Source organism: Cynoglossus semilaevis, chromosome 10, assembly GCF_000523025.1.
Source record: "Cynoglossus semilaevis isolate Cse_v1.0 chromosome 10, Cse_v1.0, whole genome shotgun sequence".
Lineage (NCBI taxonomy): Eukaryota > Metazoa > Chordata > Actinopteri > Pleuronectiformes > Cynoglossidae > Cynoglossus > Cynoglossus semilaevis.
Genome location: NC_024316.1, coordinates 17,204,095 through 17,218,071, shown reverse-complemented (window position 1 = coordinate 17,218,071; position 13,977 = coordinate 17,204,095). Strand labels below are relative to the sequence as shown.

The following is a 13,977-nucleotide window of genomic DNA, read 5'->3' as shown; positions in this document are numbered from 1 at the left end:
ATCTTGCGCACATTGTGGGATGAAATAACAAGCCGTAGACGGTGTAGGCTGCAGCAGCCACTGTCTGTGACTGAGGAACAACTTCAAGAAGTAGCTTCACACGAACAAGACTTTGTCTGGTTTAGAAAAATATATCTAAGACCAGCTCACTGGAACATTGGGACAAGAAAGAGCTGAGCTTGTGGGTATTACAAAGTGTAACCAGATCAAAACTTTGGAAAAAATATATATTTTAAAAAAAAACAGTGTAATTGGAGGTTTTTTCAAACGACAGTAGGAAAGAACAGTAGCAGCGTTTTGGCTGCGGTTCTGCCTTTGTTCGTGCTGCCTGTTTGGCTCCGTGCATGAAGTGGGTTGTGCAGAATAAATACAAAATCATCACAACACTGGAGGCTGCAGTGACCGCAGTGCATTAAATGCTGTTTATGTCTTCGTTTTTGCTTGGGGCGAGGACGGCTAACAAGCTAACTGACACGTCTTCGCGTCCAACGTGGGACTACGAAATGAGCGTCATGTGTAAGATGGAGATGTGCAGCATCACACGCTGTGTCTGTGAGTGGGGGTCGGGTAAAAGACAAAAGTGATGGTGATGTGTCCTGACGTCTTCTCATGACACACCAGGGACAACCTGGGAATCCAGGCCCGTGGCTCTGGTTCTGAAAACCATCAGACAGTTCCTGTCCCTGCACATGGACGCTGTCGCTGTGTTCTTAGGAATATCAAGGTTCGTCTTCAATCCAGACACAATGCCTGTGAGCTGTGAAGTGTGAAATAACTTGTGGTGCGGCGAAATTTTGTTTTTGAAAAAAGTCAGTTAATTTATGGCTTTCACATTGCAATCAATTGAGGTTTTATTAAATCTAGAAAAATCGGTCTATTTGTCATCTGTCTTCTACATTTACAGAGTGGTCCACACTCACAGTACAATCACAGCTGGTGGAGTCGATATTTCATGACATTTTTGTCTCTGAACTTCTAATGTTGTAGCTAACATTAGCCTGTCTGTACCACCATGACTGCTGTAGCTAACATTAGCTCTGCTGTCTGTACCAGGCCTGGTGTAGCTACCATTAGCCTTGTGTCTATACCAGGTATGTTACAGCTGACATTAGCTCTTGTGTCTGTACCAGGACTGTTGTAGCTATGGTTAGCTCTCGTGTCTGTGCTCACTGTAGCATGTTTTGCATTGAGACAGTGATCTTGGCTTGAAATACTGTGGTAGAAAAAATACTCTTGACAATAATGCTTGCAATGTTTTTCAATAACATCATAGATTAGCATCATACTCCAGCCGTTCCGGGGGTAATGCAGTCTTGAAGCGGTGATGTTTATTCCCATGTTAAACCTGACGTTATTAAACAGAGAGAGAATTGTTATTTAGCATCAGGCGACTGGCTACATTAGTCAGTTTAATCACATCCCTAATCCAAGAACTGTCTTCACTGCCCCTGCAGGATTTGTGAATTTCAAAGTCAAGGTAACACAGTCCAAACAGGATCCTAATTAAAGTTGACATCAGGTGTCTCTTGGTCCTTCCACACTCCTCCCCAGGCTTTCATCTAAATGATTCATGCAGAGAACTTTCATGAAGTTAGGTCCTCACAAAGAAAAAAAAAAAGTCTGGATCGCAGGAAGCAAACCTCAACCGATTCACAACAACACTAGGACGCAGTCGACTGCAGCAGCTAATATTGAGTTATGTCAGAGCCATTCTGTTCATGTTGGTTGTTTGGAGGCAAGAAAATCAAATCAAATGTCATCTAATGAAATCACATGACACAGGAAAGACAAGAACAACGACATGTTTGGATTCCAGGTGTGTTCCGAACCCGACATGACTGCTTAAAAATCAACGGGTGTTGAACAAGTTGCCGGCCTCATCCTGGGAAAGAGGATTGTACGCTCTAGCTAAAAGCTTAAGCTTAATACCCAACTGACAAATTCCACAGAAACTGCAGCAAATTCCAGTCATGAATGAAGGATAAATACTCCAAGGCTTTCCTTTTGAATAAGTGGGAAAATAGAAGCTGCCTTGAATGAAAGTCTTTGTAGTCATCGACGTACTGTAGCATACAGTACTGTCAAGAGGAGTAAAACTCCATCCCTTTTTGACTCTACTTAATGTCTGGGTTTCATTTTTCAATGTGTTTTAATGTGTTTTATCAAGACGGAACTGAACGTTTGAAAATCGTATTTTCTGGTGGTTCGGTGCAAAATAAGTCGATAATGTGACTGACATCCGTCGAAGCAAAAGACGTGGAATGAGCAGCCGAACTTTCTGCCTGTCTCTGGTGTCTGGCTGTAGGATATTTTCTTCCTTGTCATTCTGGGCTCAACCTTGCTCTTTATTCTAATGAAGACTGACGGCAAATCACATTTAGTTGCAGCAGACGTATTAAAAATAGTTCAGGACATGAGGTTATCCTGCTGGGGAAGATAGATGCACACACACACTTGGCTAACACTTAGCCGAAAAAAAAAAGGGAAAAAGGGGTTTGAATGAGGTTCACAGCGATTGGTCAAATACTGTAGACATTTTTTTTTTCTTCCTCGCTGAAATGTTGACTCAGAAAGAAGAAACACGGCGAGTTGAATTTTTAAAGAAAAATCTCTACACCCTGAGAATTACTGCAGACATTTTCACCTTCGGCCTGAGTTATTTAGCAGATCGATAACACTTTGAAGCTCGTGTGTGTGTTTAGTGCAACGGTAAGACAGTGGAGGCTCAACATTAGTGCAGCGCCACATACTGGCCTAGAAACAAACAACAAAATCCACCTTATTAATTTGACAAATGAGACAGAGTCTTTTCAGAGCTTAATTAATGGAGTTTTTTTATTATTATTTTGGTTTCAGTCTCCACTCAGAGTTGGTCTGAAATAAAACAAACAACTGCTCTCCGTCACGACTAATGCGTCAGGACCAGACTAGGTTCAGAGGGTCGGTGTTGATCCGGTGTTAGCCAAAATTTTAGGAAAATAATGTATCAGATTGGACCCAAAAGGCCTAACTATAACAAAACCACATGACTCTGAACGACAACGTCGTGATCACTGGAAATTGACTTTATATTTTTATTACATGTGTCATGTTTAGATGAAGGAAATGTTGTTGTTGGAGGAAGCAGTGGTTTTTATTTTCCCCCCAGATACTGTGTTTACTGTTTGTTAACACAAACCACTGTCTCCAGTGCTGTGGTTCAGTGGGTCCCTATCACAGCCCAACTTTTTTTTTTTTAATTATACTTTATGTCAAGACCAAGTAATTAATTTTTTTTATGCCTGGAAATTATTTAACTAAGCACGACAAAAAAAAAGGTGTCCCCTCAAGTATAGGTTTACCAGAAAAGAAACACACTGTGATCACTGGAAATCGACTTTACATTTTTATTACATGTGTCATGTTTAGATGAAGGAAATGTTGTTGTTGGAGGAAGCAGTGGTTTTTATTTCCCCCCAGATACTGTGTTTACTGTTTGTTAACACAAACCACTGTCTCCAGTGCTGTGGTTCAGTGGGTCCCTATCACAGCCCAACTTTTTTTTTTTTAATTATACTTTATGTCAAGACCAAGTAATTAATTTTTTTTATGCCTGGAAATTATTTAAAGACTTTTATCTCAACAGAAAAACATGTAACCACTGTTCCTCCTAGAGGAAGGACGCTGTAACTACAGTGTTAAATGTTCAGTTCTTTGAACAAAAGCTCTGAGATTTTAGGTCTAACTGACAAATCAAATATTTTAGAAAACTTCATGAATATGTAAATATGTAGATGATTTTAAAACTTGAATTTTTTTTATCCTTTTTTTTTTACTTTCCTGAGATTTTTATGAAAGTCACAGAGGCTTCGTAGTTCAGTTAAAGTAATGGGAAATTATTTTTATTATTAAAGATAAATGTATTATCCATTGAAAAAAAAAATGGAAATGAAGAAAATAAGAACATCATTATTTTCTTCTTCTGCTTTGGTTTTGCCGAGCCACAACTTATTCTCCTTGAGGAAGGACGCTGAAGCTCCAACGTTGAATTCCTTATTTTTAATGTTTCCCCTTGGAATTCCTTTCCATTCTTTACTTCATATAGCCCTGATATTTGACAGATGCTCTAGGGGTCTTCAACACAACCTCAGAGCTCAAGCTTTTATACAGGTTTTAGCTTCAACCTACAAATAAAACACGGAAAAACAAGTAATTATGCAGGTTTTGGTGTTTTGTCTGAGATGAATCTAAAAGTCACCTAAAACCTGTCAAGCAGGATCCTTTGAAAGTAAATGGAAAATTAAAATGACAGTTACGTCTTTTGGCAATGTTGGCGGTGGGTGAGGAAGGGGGAGGCACAAATCCCTGAACGCGGGTTGTCGCTTTCGGCACAAACGTTAAAATAATTTGCTCCTATATTAGTCCTTTATCAAAAAGAATTTCAAATGCTCGTTCACAGTGAGGTTCAGAATTTAAAAAAACAGAAGTAACAACAGAGGCTGGAGGAGGGACACACGGGGGCGCCAGAACTAGCAGGATTTGCAATCCCCTAGAGCAGGAGTGTCCAATTCATTTTTGTTCAGGGGCCACATGCAGCCTAATTAGACGTCAGGTGGGCCGGACCAGTGTGATGAATACATAATTACCTATAAATTTATTTTTTATATTTATATATAAAGTTTTTCCCCTTTGTTTTCATGTAAAGAAATACTTTAGACCATCTTCATATTTAATGAAATATTATTTCACAAAACATTTTATTATAAACATGAAGTGTTTGTCCATTTTTTTTGTTTGTACAAAAATTCATCCAGCGGGCCAGATTGAATCCCCTAACGGGCCAGATTTGGCCTGCGGGCCACATGTTTGACACCCCATGTTGAAGACGCCAAGTAGCTATGACACACACGTAACCCTCTCTTATTAAAAAAGTATTTCCATTAAAACTGCAGTATTATGCAGTAAAATTCTGGACACCTTTGAAGAAAAAAAATACGTTCAAATAAATTACTGGTCGACTCGGCTTCCACTCGTGGTCAGAGCCCCAGCGGAGGTCAAACATCGACATATTTGTTTTAACTCCCACAGTTGCCCTACATCATACATTACAAAATCTTCTGCCGAGGCTTCAGCCGCCGTCGCTGAAATAAAATCAAATGTGACAAACAATTTCAAAGTTGAAGGCTCATTAATCTCACTGAGGATTCTCCTGTCCGTTGTTCTTCAGATGAATCATTCCATGTATCTGTCGCCAGATGACAAAGATAAATCCTATTGATTATTCCAGGCTGAGAAACAGACGAGATCGTCAAAAATGTTCAGTCGGTCTGTTTTCTCCATCTGGAAATGTTTAAAATGTTTGGTTTTTTTTTGTTTTAATCATGTTGAATTATATTTGATACTTAAAGACAAATCAGTCACATTTCATCAGGCAGTAGATCATCACAGAGTGAACCTGGTGAAGACTAAGATCAGGATATAAAAGAAAACATTTACATTAATAATATATAAAACATGTCATTTAGAGGTATTGTTGTATTAGCACTGATCTGAAGTATTTAAAAGGAAGACGAGAAAACAACAAGACTCAAACTCAAATGTTCTTTCAGTTTTGGGAAAATATAAAAAAACAACAACGATGGAGCTGCTGTGGATCTACACCTGCTGTGAAGCTTTGTTAACTTTAATTTAATTAAATTTTTCACTTAGGTTTGTGTTCAAAACTTTTGACGTCTGCTCGGATTTCAAATTATCTCCCAGTGAAAGTTAACCAAAACCTGAATGATGACAAATACCGATCGTCTTAGAACTTTTTGACAGTTTTTTCTTTACGTTGTTTTAACTCTTGACCCCCCTGACCTGACCTAGTTATAGTTAATATTCCAGATTATTCTTCTTCCCGTCTGTACCACGGCTTCAAGGCAGAGGAAATCTGCTGCTTCTGTCGGCTGGTTATCAGAGGAGTCCCCTCCACAGGAGCGTTCAGACAAACAAAGAGCATGCTGTAAATACTCCCAGCAGTGGAGACGCTTCCCTTCTCCCATCTCTCTCCCCCCCTCTCTCCCCTCTCTCCCCCCTCCCTCTGTCTCCCCATGATTAGCATTTCAAACGCTCCTTGTTTAGCATCAAGGCTTCATGCTTGTGTGCACGCCATCACGGCATTGCAGGAGGTGGCCTGTCCAATCACTGGAGCTGAAAAGCAACAGTATGCGTCTCTCTGTGTGTGTTTGTGTGTGTGTGTGTGTGTGTGTGTGTGTGGAGACCCAGTCCAAAGGGATGGGACCTCTCTATAAAACTTGTCTACAGGACAGTAGTGTTTACACGTGCTACATGAACTGCTCAGTATCTGTGGTCCTTGATCAGGATACACACACACACACACACACACACACACACACAGTCACAGACCCCGGACTGGATTCACATTCTGTCTGGTGAAAATCCACAAAATCTCTTTTTAAGTGACTGCCAGGAGGCCCATCCAAACTTTGATTGAGTGAATCACAGACCTGTGCCCTGCATATCAAACACTGGAGCGACGATACAGACCAGTGCGGAGGAGCCGTCTGCTCCGACTGGAATATGAATTTACATCGACGGCTAATAGCTTGTCCAATCTGTGAGATTAACTTCATCTTAAACCAAAGCGGAGTGGGGTGGGGGGGGCGGCGGGGGGGGGGGTGCATAATGAGGAGCTGAGGGGGAAATCCTCGCCGGCAGGAATTTGACGAGGCGTTCACGGTCCAGTGTCGGGTTACGATGACTGCAGCACTTCAGGGGAGAATCTGAACTTCTGTCTGGCTAGCTGGCCACCTGTAAAAAAAAAATAAATAAATAAATGTACATACTGTCCATTCTGATTTAACATAATTAGGGATGTCTGATATGAAGTTTTTGCCGATATTGTCCAAACACTTAATTTACGATTATGATATTAACCTATACTGATACAGCGAGGGACTGGTGGTCTAGTGGGTAAGGTGGCCCCCACCCCCATGACCTCCACAGTGGCATTAAACTATTTTTTGACCACACATCATTTCACAACACCCACATTTCACAACATATTACACAATTATGCTAATATCGGATTAACCATTAACAATTCTGACAAGATATTACACAATTATGCTAATATCGGATTTATAGTTTGGAGAGGTTTTCTCTGTGTACGTTTTGCTCATCGTCAGACTTCAAATTATCAAATCTTTTTTTTAAAAAAACCCGTCCTCAGCGGACATCCACCACAGACATCGAGTCTATTTTTGGTCAAACATCTGCTCAAATCGATGATGTCAGAGCAAGGGTAAGGGACACGTGGTTTAAAGTTACTACAACTTCTGTCGTCCGCCGGTGTAGGACAGTGAAAAGCTCCGGTGTCTTCTATTATTTCTGTTGATCAATAGTACCGAGCGCTTATACTCATCACTGCCTGCCAACTGCCCCTCTCGTTGCCCCATGTTACAAAGCGAAGAGCCGGCTCTTAGCACTGGACGCATAGGCCATCCCACCAGGGAGTCTCCTGCTCCAGGCTGGAGGGGGCGCCATAAACCATACTTTTACCTAGGACAGTGAAGTAGCCCCAGTCTCCTCTGATTATTATACATATAGAACAGTCGGTCAAAGGGTTTTGGAAGCATTTTATTTTTTCCACGTTCCTTTGCTCAATATGTTCGTCCTCCTGATTGGAGAACTGTTTTTTTTTTCCAAGGCCCACTCTGTCTGGTGCAGAGGGTTGATGTGGCCACAGGGAGCAGCGATTATGGTTTTCACAACAGTCTTCCAGCAGCAAAGAAGACTTTAGTGAATGCAGCTCTGAAGAGCGTTCAGCAGTCTGTCACCCACTGTCTGCTTAAGAGCGATAAAAATAAATGCCATGCTTTATGTTCTGACTCCATTTGTCTCTATAAAAAAAATCTCTATTCTCAAACTGACTTTTTCTTTTTCAGTGATTTTTTTTTTTTTATTTTATTTTCGCGTGTCCCAGTGATTTTTTTTTTATTTTATTTTCGCGTGTCACGGTGACTCAGACCAACGCAGGGTTTTAACTCTCACCTTTGTGGTCTTTATTTTGTTCCCGGAGATGCAGGACCAGCCGGTGAGGTCAGGGAGCACCCGGCACTGCTCCTCCTCCAGACAGGGCTCCATTTTACACCACCATTTCTGATGCACAATGGAAGCTAGGGTGAAAGAGAACAGAGCTGAAGGTCAATTTATTTGGATAAAAAAGACTTTAAAATCTGACTTCTTCGGGGGTGGGATGGGGCGGAGGAGAAGGGTGCACTCAGGCAGACTGACCCTGCACAGTCAAATTGGACAAATTGTGCATTCACGCCATGTGAGTGTGTTTTGTTGAAGTGGGGCGTGAAGTGGGTGTTGGGTAGTATTACCATCAACACAAGAGGGCAGAGACCTCGTTGTCCCCGCCACCTGTCCTGGGAAGCAGGAGCACTTGACTGTTTGAGAGCGTTCCTCAATCTTGTTCTTATTGCAGCAGCGATGAGCGGCGACCACTTCACAAGTCCCCGTCCTCTCCTGCGACGACCCTGAGGAGGAACGTTTACAGGGAGAAGGTGACAATTTCTCTTATCATTTCTGCCGGTAATTACTGACCCTCCAGATAACTACTGCCTCAGTAATGATGAAAATACTCACCAATCCTTTCAAACTCTGATGACCCAATCAGCACAGACAGCGCTGCGTACTGACGAACCTACTGTAGAGGTTTCTAGAGCTATAGCACCACCCAGTGGGTAGAAAGTGGAAGTGCTCTTGAGATTATCGATAAAATAATTTTCGGGGACAAGCAGCCACTCCACATCACATGACGATTTCCCCTGTTCGTGCTGTGAAGCAAAGGCGCCAACCACTGAACCACCATGCCGTGCTCGGTTTGTTCAGCTGCCGAACATTTGTCTTGTGTTTTCCCCGAAATTTAGTAGAATTAAAAGCTTAAAAAAATGATAATAGAGATTTATTATCCATTACTACCCGAAATTTAGTAGAATTAAAAGTTTAAAAAAAAAAGATAATAGAGATTTATTATCCATTACTAGAGTTGGTCACATTGAAAACAAAGGAACCAGCCTGTTTTTACATGTTCAAATAGGTGGCTCGTGGGCCAGATGCAGACCAAAGGACGCCATTTGCGGGACACTTGTCTACTGCAACTTGTTTCTTTTTCTTCAGCATACTTAATACATTCTGTTCTATATTATTTTATTTTTCTAGTCTTTCTATTTGCCGTTGTTACGTTCTTTGTGTGCTGAAACTGTAATATCTTTTTATTATTTATTATTTTTCTAACTACAAAAGAAAAGGTAAAATTGAAAATAAAAATCCCAGTCAAACGTCTGTCTTCAAACATCAGTTATTCTGTTTGATGACTGACACCAGCAAGTCTGAAAACTGGGTTTGTGTTTTTATTGGAGTTTAAATTCAGAACACATTCAAAGCTCCGAATTCTACAGAAAACACAGACACCTTAACGTGTCACTCTGACTCTTATTCTTATTCGTTAAGGTACTTTAAACTTCATGAACAGATTCATCTTCGTATTTTTATTTTTATTTACATTTATTTCAGTGCAGGTTAAAATAATTTATTGTTCAGACTGATGTGTACCTGTGACAGAGAAAATCCTAACAACAAACACCATGAACTGGCGACATTTAACTAGAGCTAATATTTTATTCAAAGAGGTTTTGTGGAAATCTCTAAATCCCAAGTACAGACTGACAGGTGTTTGTTCTTTTCCTACAGTTTTATTATTTATCTTATGACTATTTGAAGAAGCTTATTGTCAAAAGTGGGCCACCGCGCAAAAGTTGCCGAAAAGCAAGACGGGAGAAGTGCGTTGACAAGTAACGCACACGTGTGTCCTCCTTTTTTGACACGTTACTCTGAGTATTTTCCTGAACATACTTTCACAGAGAATACTTCAGTAACTGTCTGTATAGGAATATAACTTTATCACAATATCGCGTCTTTGTGACGTCAGCAAACAGTTTGGCTCTGTCTGTAAACAGATGAGACTCAGGGTCCGGAGCCGTAAACTCTCTCCCAGGCCGTCAGGCTGGTGACCATGAGCCGTAATGAGTCCCTCTGGATGTGCACTCTTGTCTAACACCCACCTGTCTGTCCTCCGGAGCTTTGGTTGCCAGTGGACACTTGTTGGCTGCACAGGCTCCAGATGCAAAGCAGCAGGAGACCCCAGAGAAACGACCCCTCCCGTGCGTTCACCCTCATCTTAAACCTGCACAAGAAAAAAAGATAGTCTTTCTGAAACCGTGGAGTCTGACAGAAAAAAAAGAAAAATAATATAAAAAAACACCCCCGCCACATTATTACCTACCCTGCAGTAAAATAATAAAAAAAACCCCGCCACATTATTACCTACCCTGCGTCTCCTGACCCTGGTTTATCAGATCAGTGCATCTATTTACTAAACGGTGTTTCTCACACGGCTGAGCTCAGCCAAGGCAAATCAAGGACTTGCCAATAAAAGCCCAGCGGAGGTACATTATGAGGCAGCGGCTGAGTGTTGGCCCTCGCTCGCATTTCTGATTTGTTTTATTATCTCTGCAGCTGCAACTCTCAAAGCCAGGGAAAACAAATACAGTTCTGCATGATTCACTGAAGATGGGCAGCGTTCAAGGCAGCGTTGATACAGCTCCGTGAGAGACGAACACTTGTAGCAAAACAGTTAGCCCAATGTCAATGTTGTGACCAAACAAAACACTTGTTTGTAATTAAAACTTAAATGTAAGCTGTCAAAATGCATGATCTTAATGTGTTTGTAGTTAATTAACTTATGGGCTAAAGATTTTGTAAACAATCCGTGATGACGACATACCTGTCAGTTCAACTCCGTGGTCACGAATTGAATTAAGTGAAAAATTACAATATTATTATATCATTGTTATGTTTTATTAATGTTAGTATATATTATTTTTTATCGTTTTTAATAATATTACTAATAAATAATTCATGACGTTCAACCGCTACTCACCGACTTTAAGGTTAATGAACCGCAGCTCAAAACTCCACCAGCGTCTGTGGTGAAATCAAACGCATCCTCTGACGTCACATGGAAGAAAACTAAAGTTTATCCCTCGTCATCCGTGACCCCGCAAGTTTCCCTGTATTGTAGCTTTTAAAACAAAACGTTGAAAACTACCTGAAGAGGACGCACTCCTACAGTTGACTCTACAGTCTCCTGGTGCCTCCGTCCTCCGGGGTGTGGAGGATGAGGAGGAAGAGGAGGAGGAGGAGAAAAAAGTACATACAATAGTGATCTGTGACACAGTGAGGAGATCACGGTCCCTGTGTCAGCTCCGAATTAAAACTTCGTCAAACACAAACCATCTGGCTCTCGGACAAAGTCCGGACACTTTCATTAGCGCCATAAGAAGCTTAAAGTATTTTTGTTTAACCTTTACTTGAATTTTGTTTACGTTACGCGCCGAGGATTTTTATTTTATTATTTTAAGGTTTTGTGTTACAAAAATATGGAACATAAGAAAGTAAAAACTGAAAAAAGTAATTTTAGTGAGTTCAGTTGGACAGTGATGGTTGCCTCACCTGCCATCATGATAAAAAAGAAAAAAGTACATACAATACATATTAATATTTTCCACTGATCTGACTCTACACATTTTTTACATTTTATTAAGTAAAAACCTCATTTCTGACTGCGCGATGCACTACGCACTGGGTCACATGACGCTTGCAGGTTTCTGTTTCTCAGCCAATAAAGTGTAGAGAAAAGTCGGGCAGTACCCTGTCTCACCTCAAGGGGTCGTACGTGAACTGACAGGTGCTCTCCAGCTGGCGTCAACCGGCAATTAAAAGGTGAAAACTAGAGCCAGTAGTAGGCTCAAGATGGAAATCATTTCTCGAAACTGGACTTCCGGTCCAAACAGAAGATAGGCGATGGAAGACCAGCTAATAGGTTAGCTTCAAACTACGGGACAAAAGAGTTATTTTTAAATGGAGTGGTACAAACGAAAAGACTGGCTGTGTGTCTGTCCTGTAAGAAACCGCCTTTACTGCTTTCCTTGTCTTTTATTGTCATCGTGTGATAACGTCTGGACTAACTCGGGATACTGAGACCTGAAACATTAACAAAGAAGCCTCAGCAGACATGAAAGATCAGCCACGAACATTTAAAGCCTTTTGGAAATGCAAGGATCGATTTGGCATTGGATGAACAACGGAGACTGAACATTAGCGTCCACAATGCTAAGGTGAAGGAAAACCGAGAGATACAACCATGGACTTCATCCATAAGTAAAGGTAAGGCTGAATTTTTTTTTAACTTAATAAGATGGGAGTAAGTAAAATCAACCTTTGATTAAAGCACCAGAATTTAAAGTTTGAACCACGTCACTGGTTCAACCTCTGTTGTTACACAACCCGTACTGTATCAGAGACTCGAGTATCGGGTTAAGTCCCCGGTTTGAGTTGCCAGATATTTTACGCTCTAATCCTTGTCAGAGTTAGTAGGGGAGCTGGAGACAATACCAGCAGTCACCAGGTGAGGGCAGTGTTTACTGTGGACATTTTGCCAGTCCGTCAAAAAGTACTTAAAAACAAAAAAATAAAGAAAGTTAGCACATTTTGGTTTATTATTTATAATTTAATTTTCGATTTTTGTTTGTTTTATATAAACCCAGATGTTTAATAACATTTATTTTCTATTGTTTACTGCAGGTTTAATAAAATCTGACAAAGAACTTGTTGGGAAACAAAGACTTACAATGTGTACAATGTTGGTAATAAAATTTTTTATTGGAGTAGGGTGCACACCAGCACAGGTATAGTTGAACAGCAATAATATTAGTCAGCACGAGTCGAATACACTAAGTAAATAACAAATACAAAATAACAATACCAACCAACCTCATTCCACAAGTGTGAGTGTAATCGTTAATGCAATCACTCTCCACAAAGGTGCAACAAGACAGTACCCTGATGATGTAACACCCTGTTCTACTTCGGTCTGTCCCATTTCAGTGCCGTGTGTCGTGTCAGAATCTCAGTTGGTAAAGTTGAGTTTGAAGAGGACGGTCTGCGGCGTGGTGACGTCCGCCACAGCCAGTTCCTGACCGTCTGCCAAACCTAGCTCTGATTCACAAGAGAGACAACGGTCAGACGTGAACACGTGCAGATGTAAACGGTCGTAGTGCAGTTGCAGTGACAGCGTTTCTGTATTTCACCTTTGAGAGTCTTACAGAGGTTTGGTCTGGTTCGTTCCTCAATGGATTTGACTGACTGCAGTGGAAATAGGATTTCAACATTACAGAAAAAATCTGAAGTAAATAATCAACGTACGGTATCCACAGGTTGAGAACATTACCTGTATATACAGTGTCTTATTCTTTCCTTCCAGTGTTGTAGTGATGGCTGGAGATTTCATTTGCCTGGAAAACAGTGATTCATGAACGTGTTTGTCAAACCCACTGCTGCTGGAGGAGAAAAACAAAGACTTGTCACCGGAAATGCTTACAGCGAGGTGTTCTCCGTCAAGTACTTTAGAACTTCCTGCAGCTTTGCTGATGGAGGGAACTGGAGATCCTGAGGCACCAGGCTGCACGCTGAACAATTTTCCTGAAAATCCCAGAAAACACAGAGTAAATCTGTTGACTCTACGCATGAAAGGATGACAACACCGCCACCTGCTGAGTCTGGGGGGAAACAAACCTTCCGTTCAGCTTCAAAGGTGTACGTGTAGAGTCCATCCACATCGTTAAAAACCATGTAGTTATTTAAAGGAATATATGTGCTGGAAGACAAATGTACAGACTTAGAAATGTCCATTTCTTTACCTGTGTAAACACATCTAATTCAGGATTTTTACTACCAACCTTGTAGCAATTTTAAAGACTTCGGTGGCGCAAGCAGCTGCGGGAAACAAAGATTACATTTTATTTGCTTTATCTCATTCGTGTTAAATATCATACAGTGTAACATGAATTCCCTACCAGCGATGACAGC

General features: G+C 40.9%; 2 protein-coding genes across 2 annotated transcripts in view; both read right to left on the bottom strand.

The window, feature by feature from the left end:
- Positions 1–6,696: 6,696 nt before the first annotated feature.
- LOC103385350 (protein FAM19A4-like) lies at positions 6,697–11,115 on the bottom strand. Its single transcript, XM_008319211.2, has 5 exons — positions 10,991–11,115; positions 10,113–10,234; positions 8,370–8,525; positions 8,035–8,159; positions 6,697–6,792 (listed from the first exon to the last, which is right to left on the bottom strand). Exons 2-5 carry the CDS (start codon positions 10,225–10,227, stop codon positions 6,781–6,783), a joined length of 408 nt encoding a protein of 135 aa, XP_008317433.1. The 5' UTR covers positions 10,228–10,234; positions 10,991–11,115; the 3' UTR covers positions 6,697–6,780.
- A 1,632-nt stretch (positions 11,116–12,747) lies between these two features.
- Positions 12,748–13,977, bottom strand: part of uba3 (ubiquitin-like modifier activating enzyme 3) — a 4,067-nt gene continuing 2,837 nt past the window's right edge. Inside the window, exons 13-18 of the mRNA XM_008319210.3 lie at positions 13,848–13,893; positions 13,684–13,765; positions 13,490–13,590; positions 13,340–13,403; positions 13,200–13,254; positions 12,748–13,107 (exon numbers count right to left, since the gene is read on the bottom strand). Of these exons, the coding sequence (XP_008317432.1) occupies positions 13,019–13,107; positions 13,200–13,254; positions 13,340–13,403; positions 13,490–13,590; positions 13,684–13,765; positions 13,848–13,893 (437 nt within the window). The 3' untranslated portion in view covers positions 12,748–13,018. The remainder of the gene's footprint in view (positions 13,108–13,199; positions 13,255–13,339; positions 13,404–13,489; positions 13,591–13,683; positions 13,766–13,847; positions 13,894–13,977) is intronic.

What these genes read in the sequence shown, in the direction of transcription:
- LOC103385350 (XM_008319211.2), bottom strand. Translation starts at nt 10,227, where the DNA reads ATGAGGGTGAACGCACGGGAGGGGTCGTTTCTCTGGGGTCTCCTGCTG. An exon ending in AAGCTCCGGAGGACAGACAG is followed by an intron (nt 8,526 to 10,112) that starts GTGGGTGTTAGA and finishes GTTCCTCCTCAG; the next exon opens with GGTCGTCGCAGGAGAGGACG. An exon ending in TCTGCCCTCTTGTGTTGATG is followed by an intron (nt 8,160 to 8,369) that starts GTAATACTACCC and finishes CTTTCACCCTAG; the next exon opens with CTTCCATTGTGCATCAGAAA.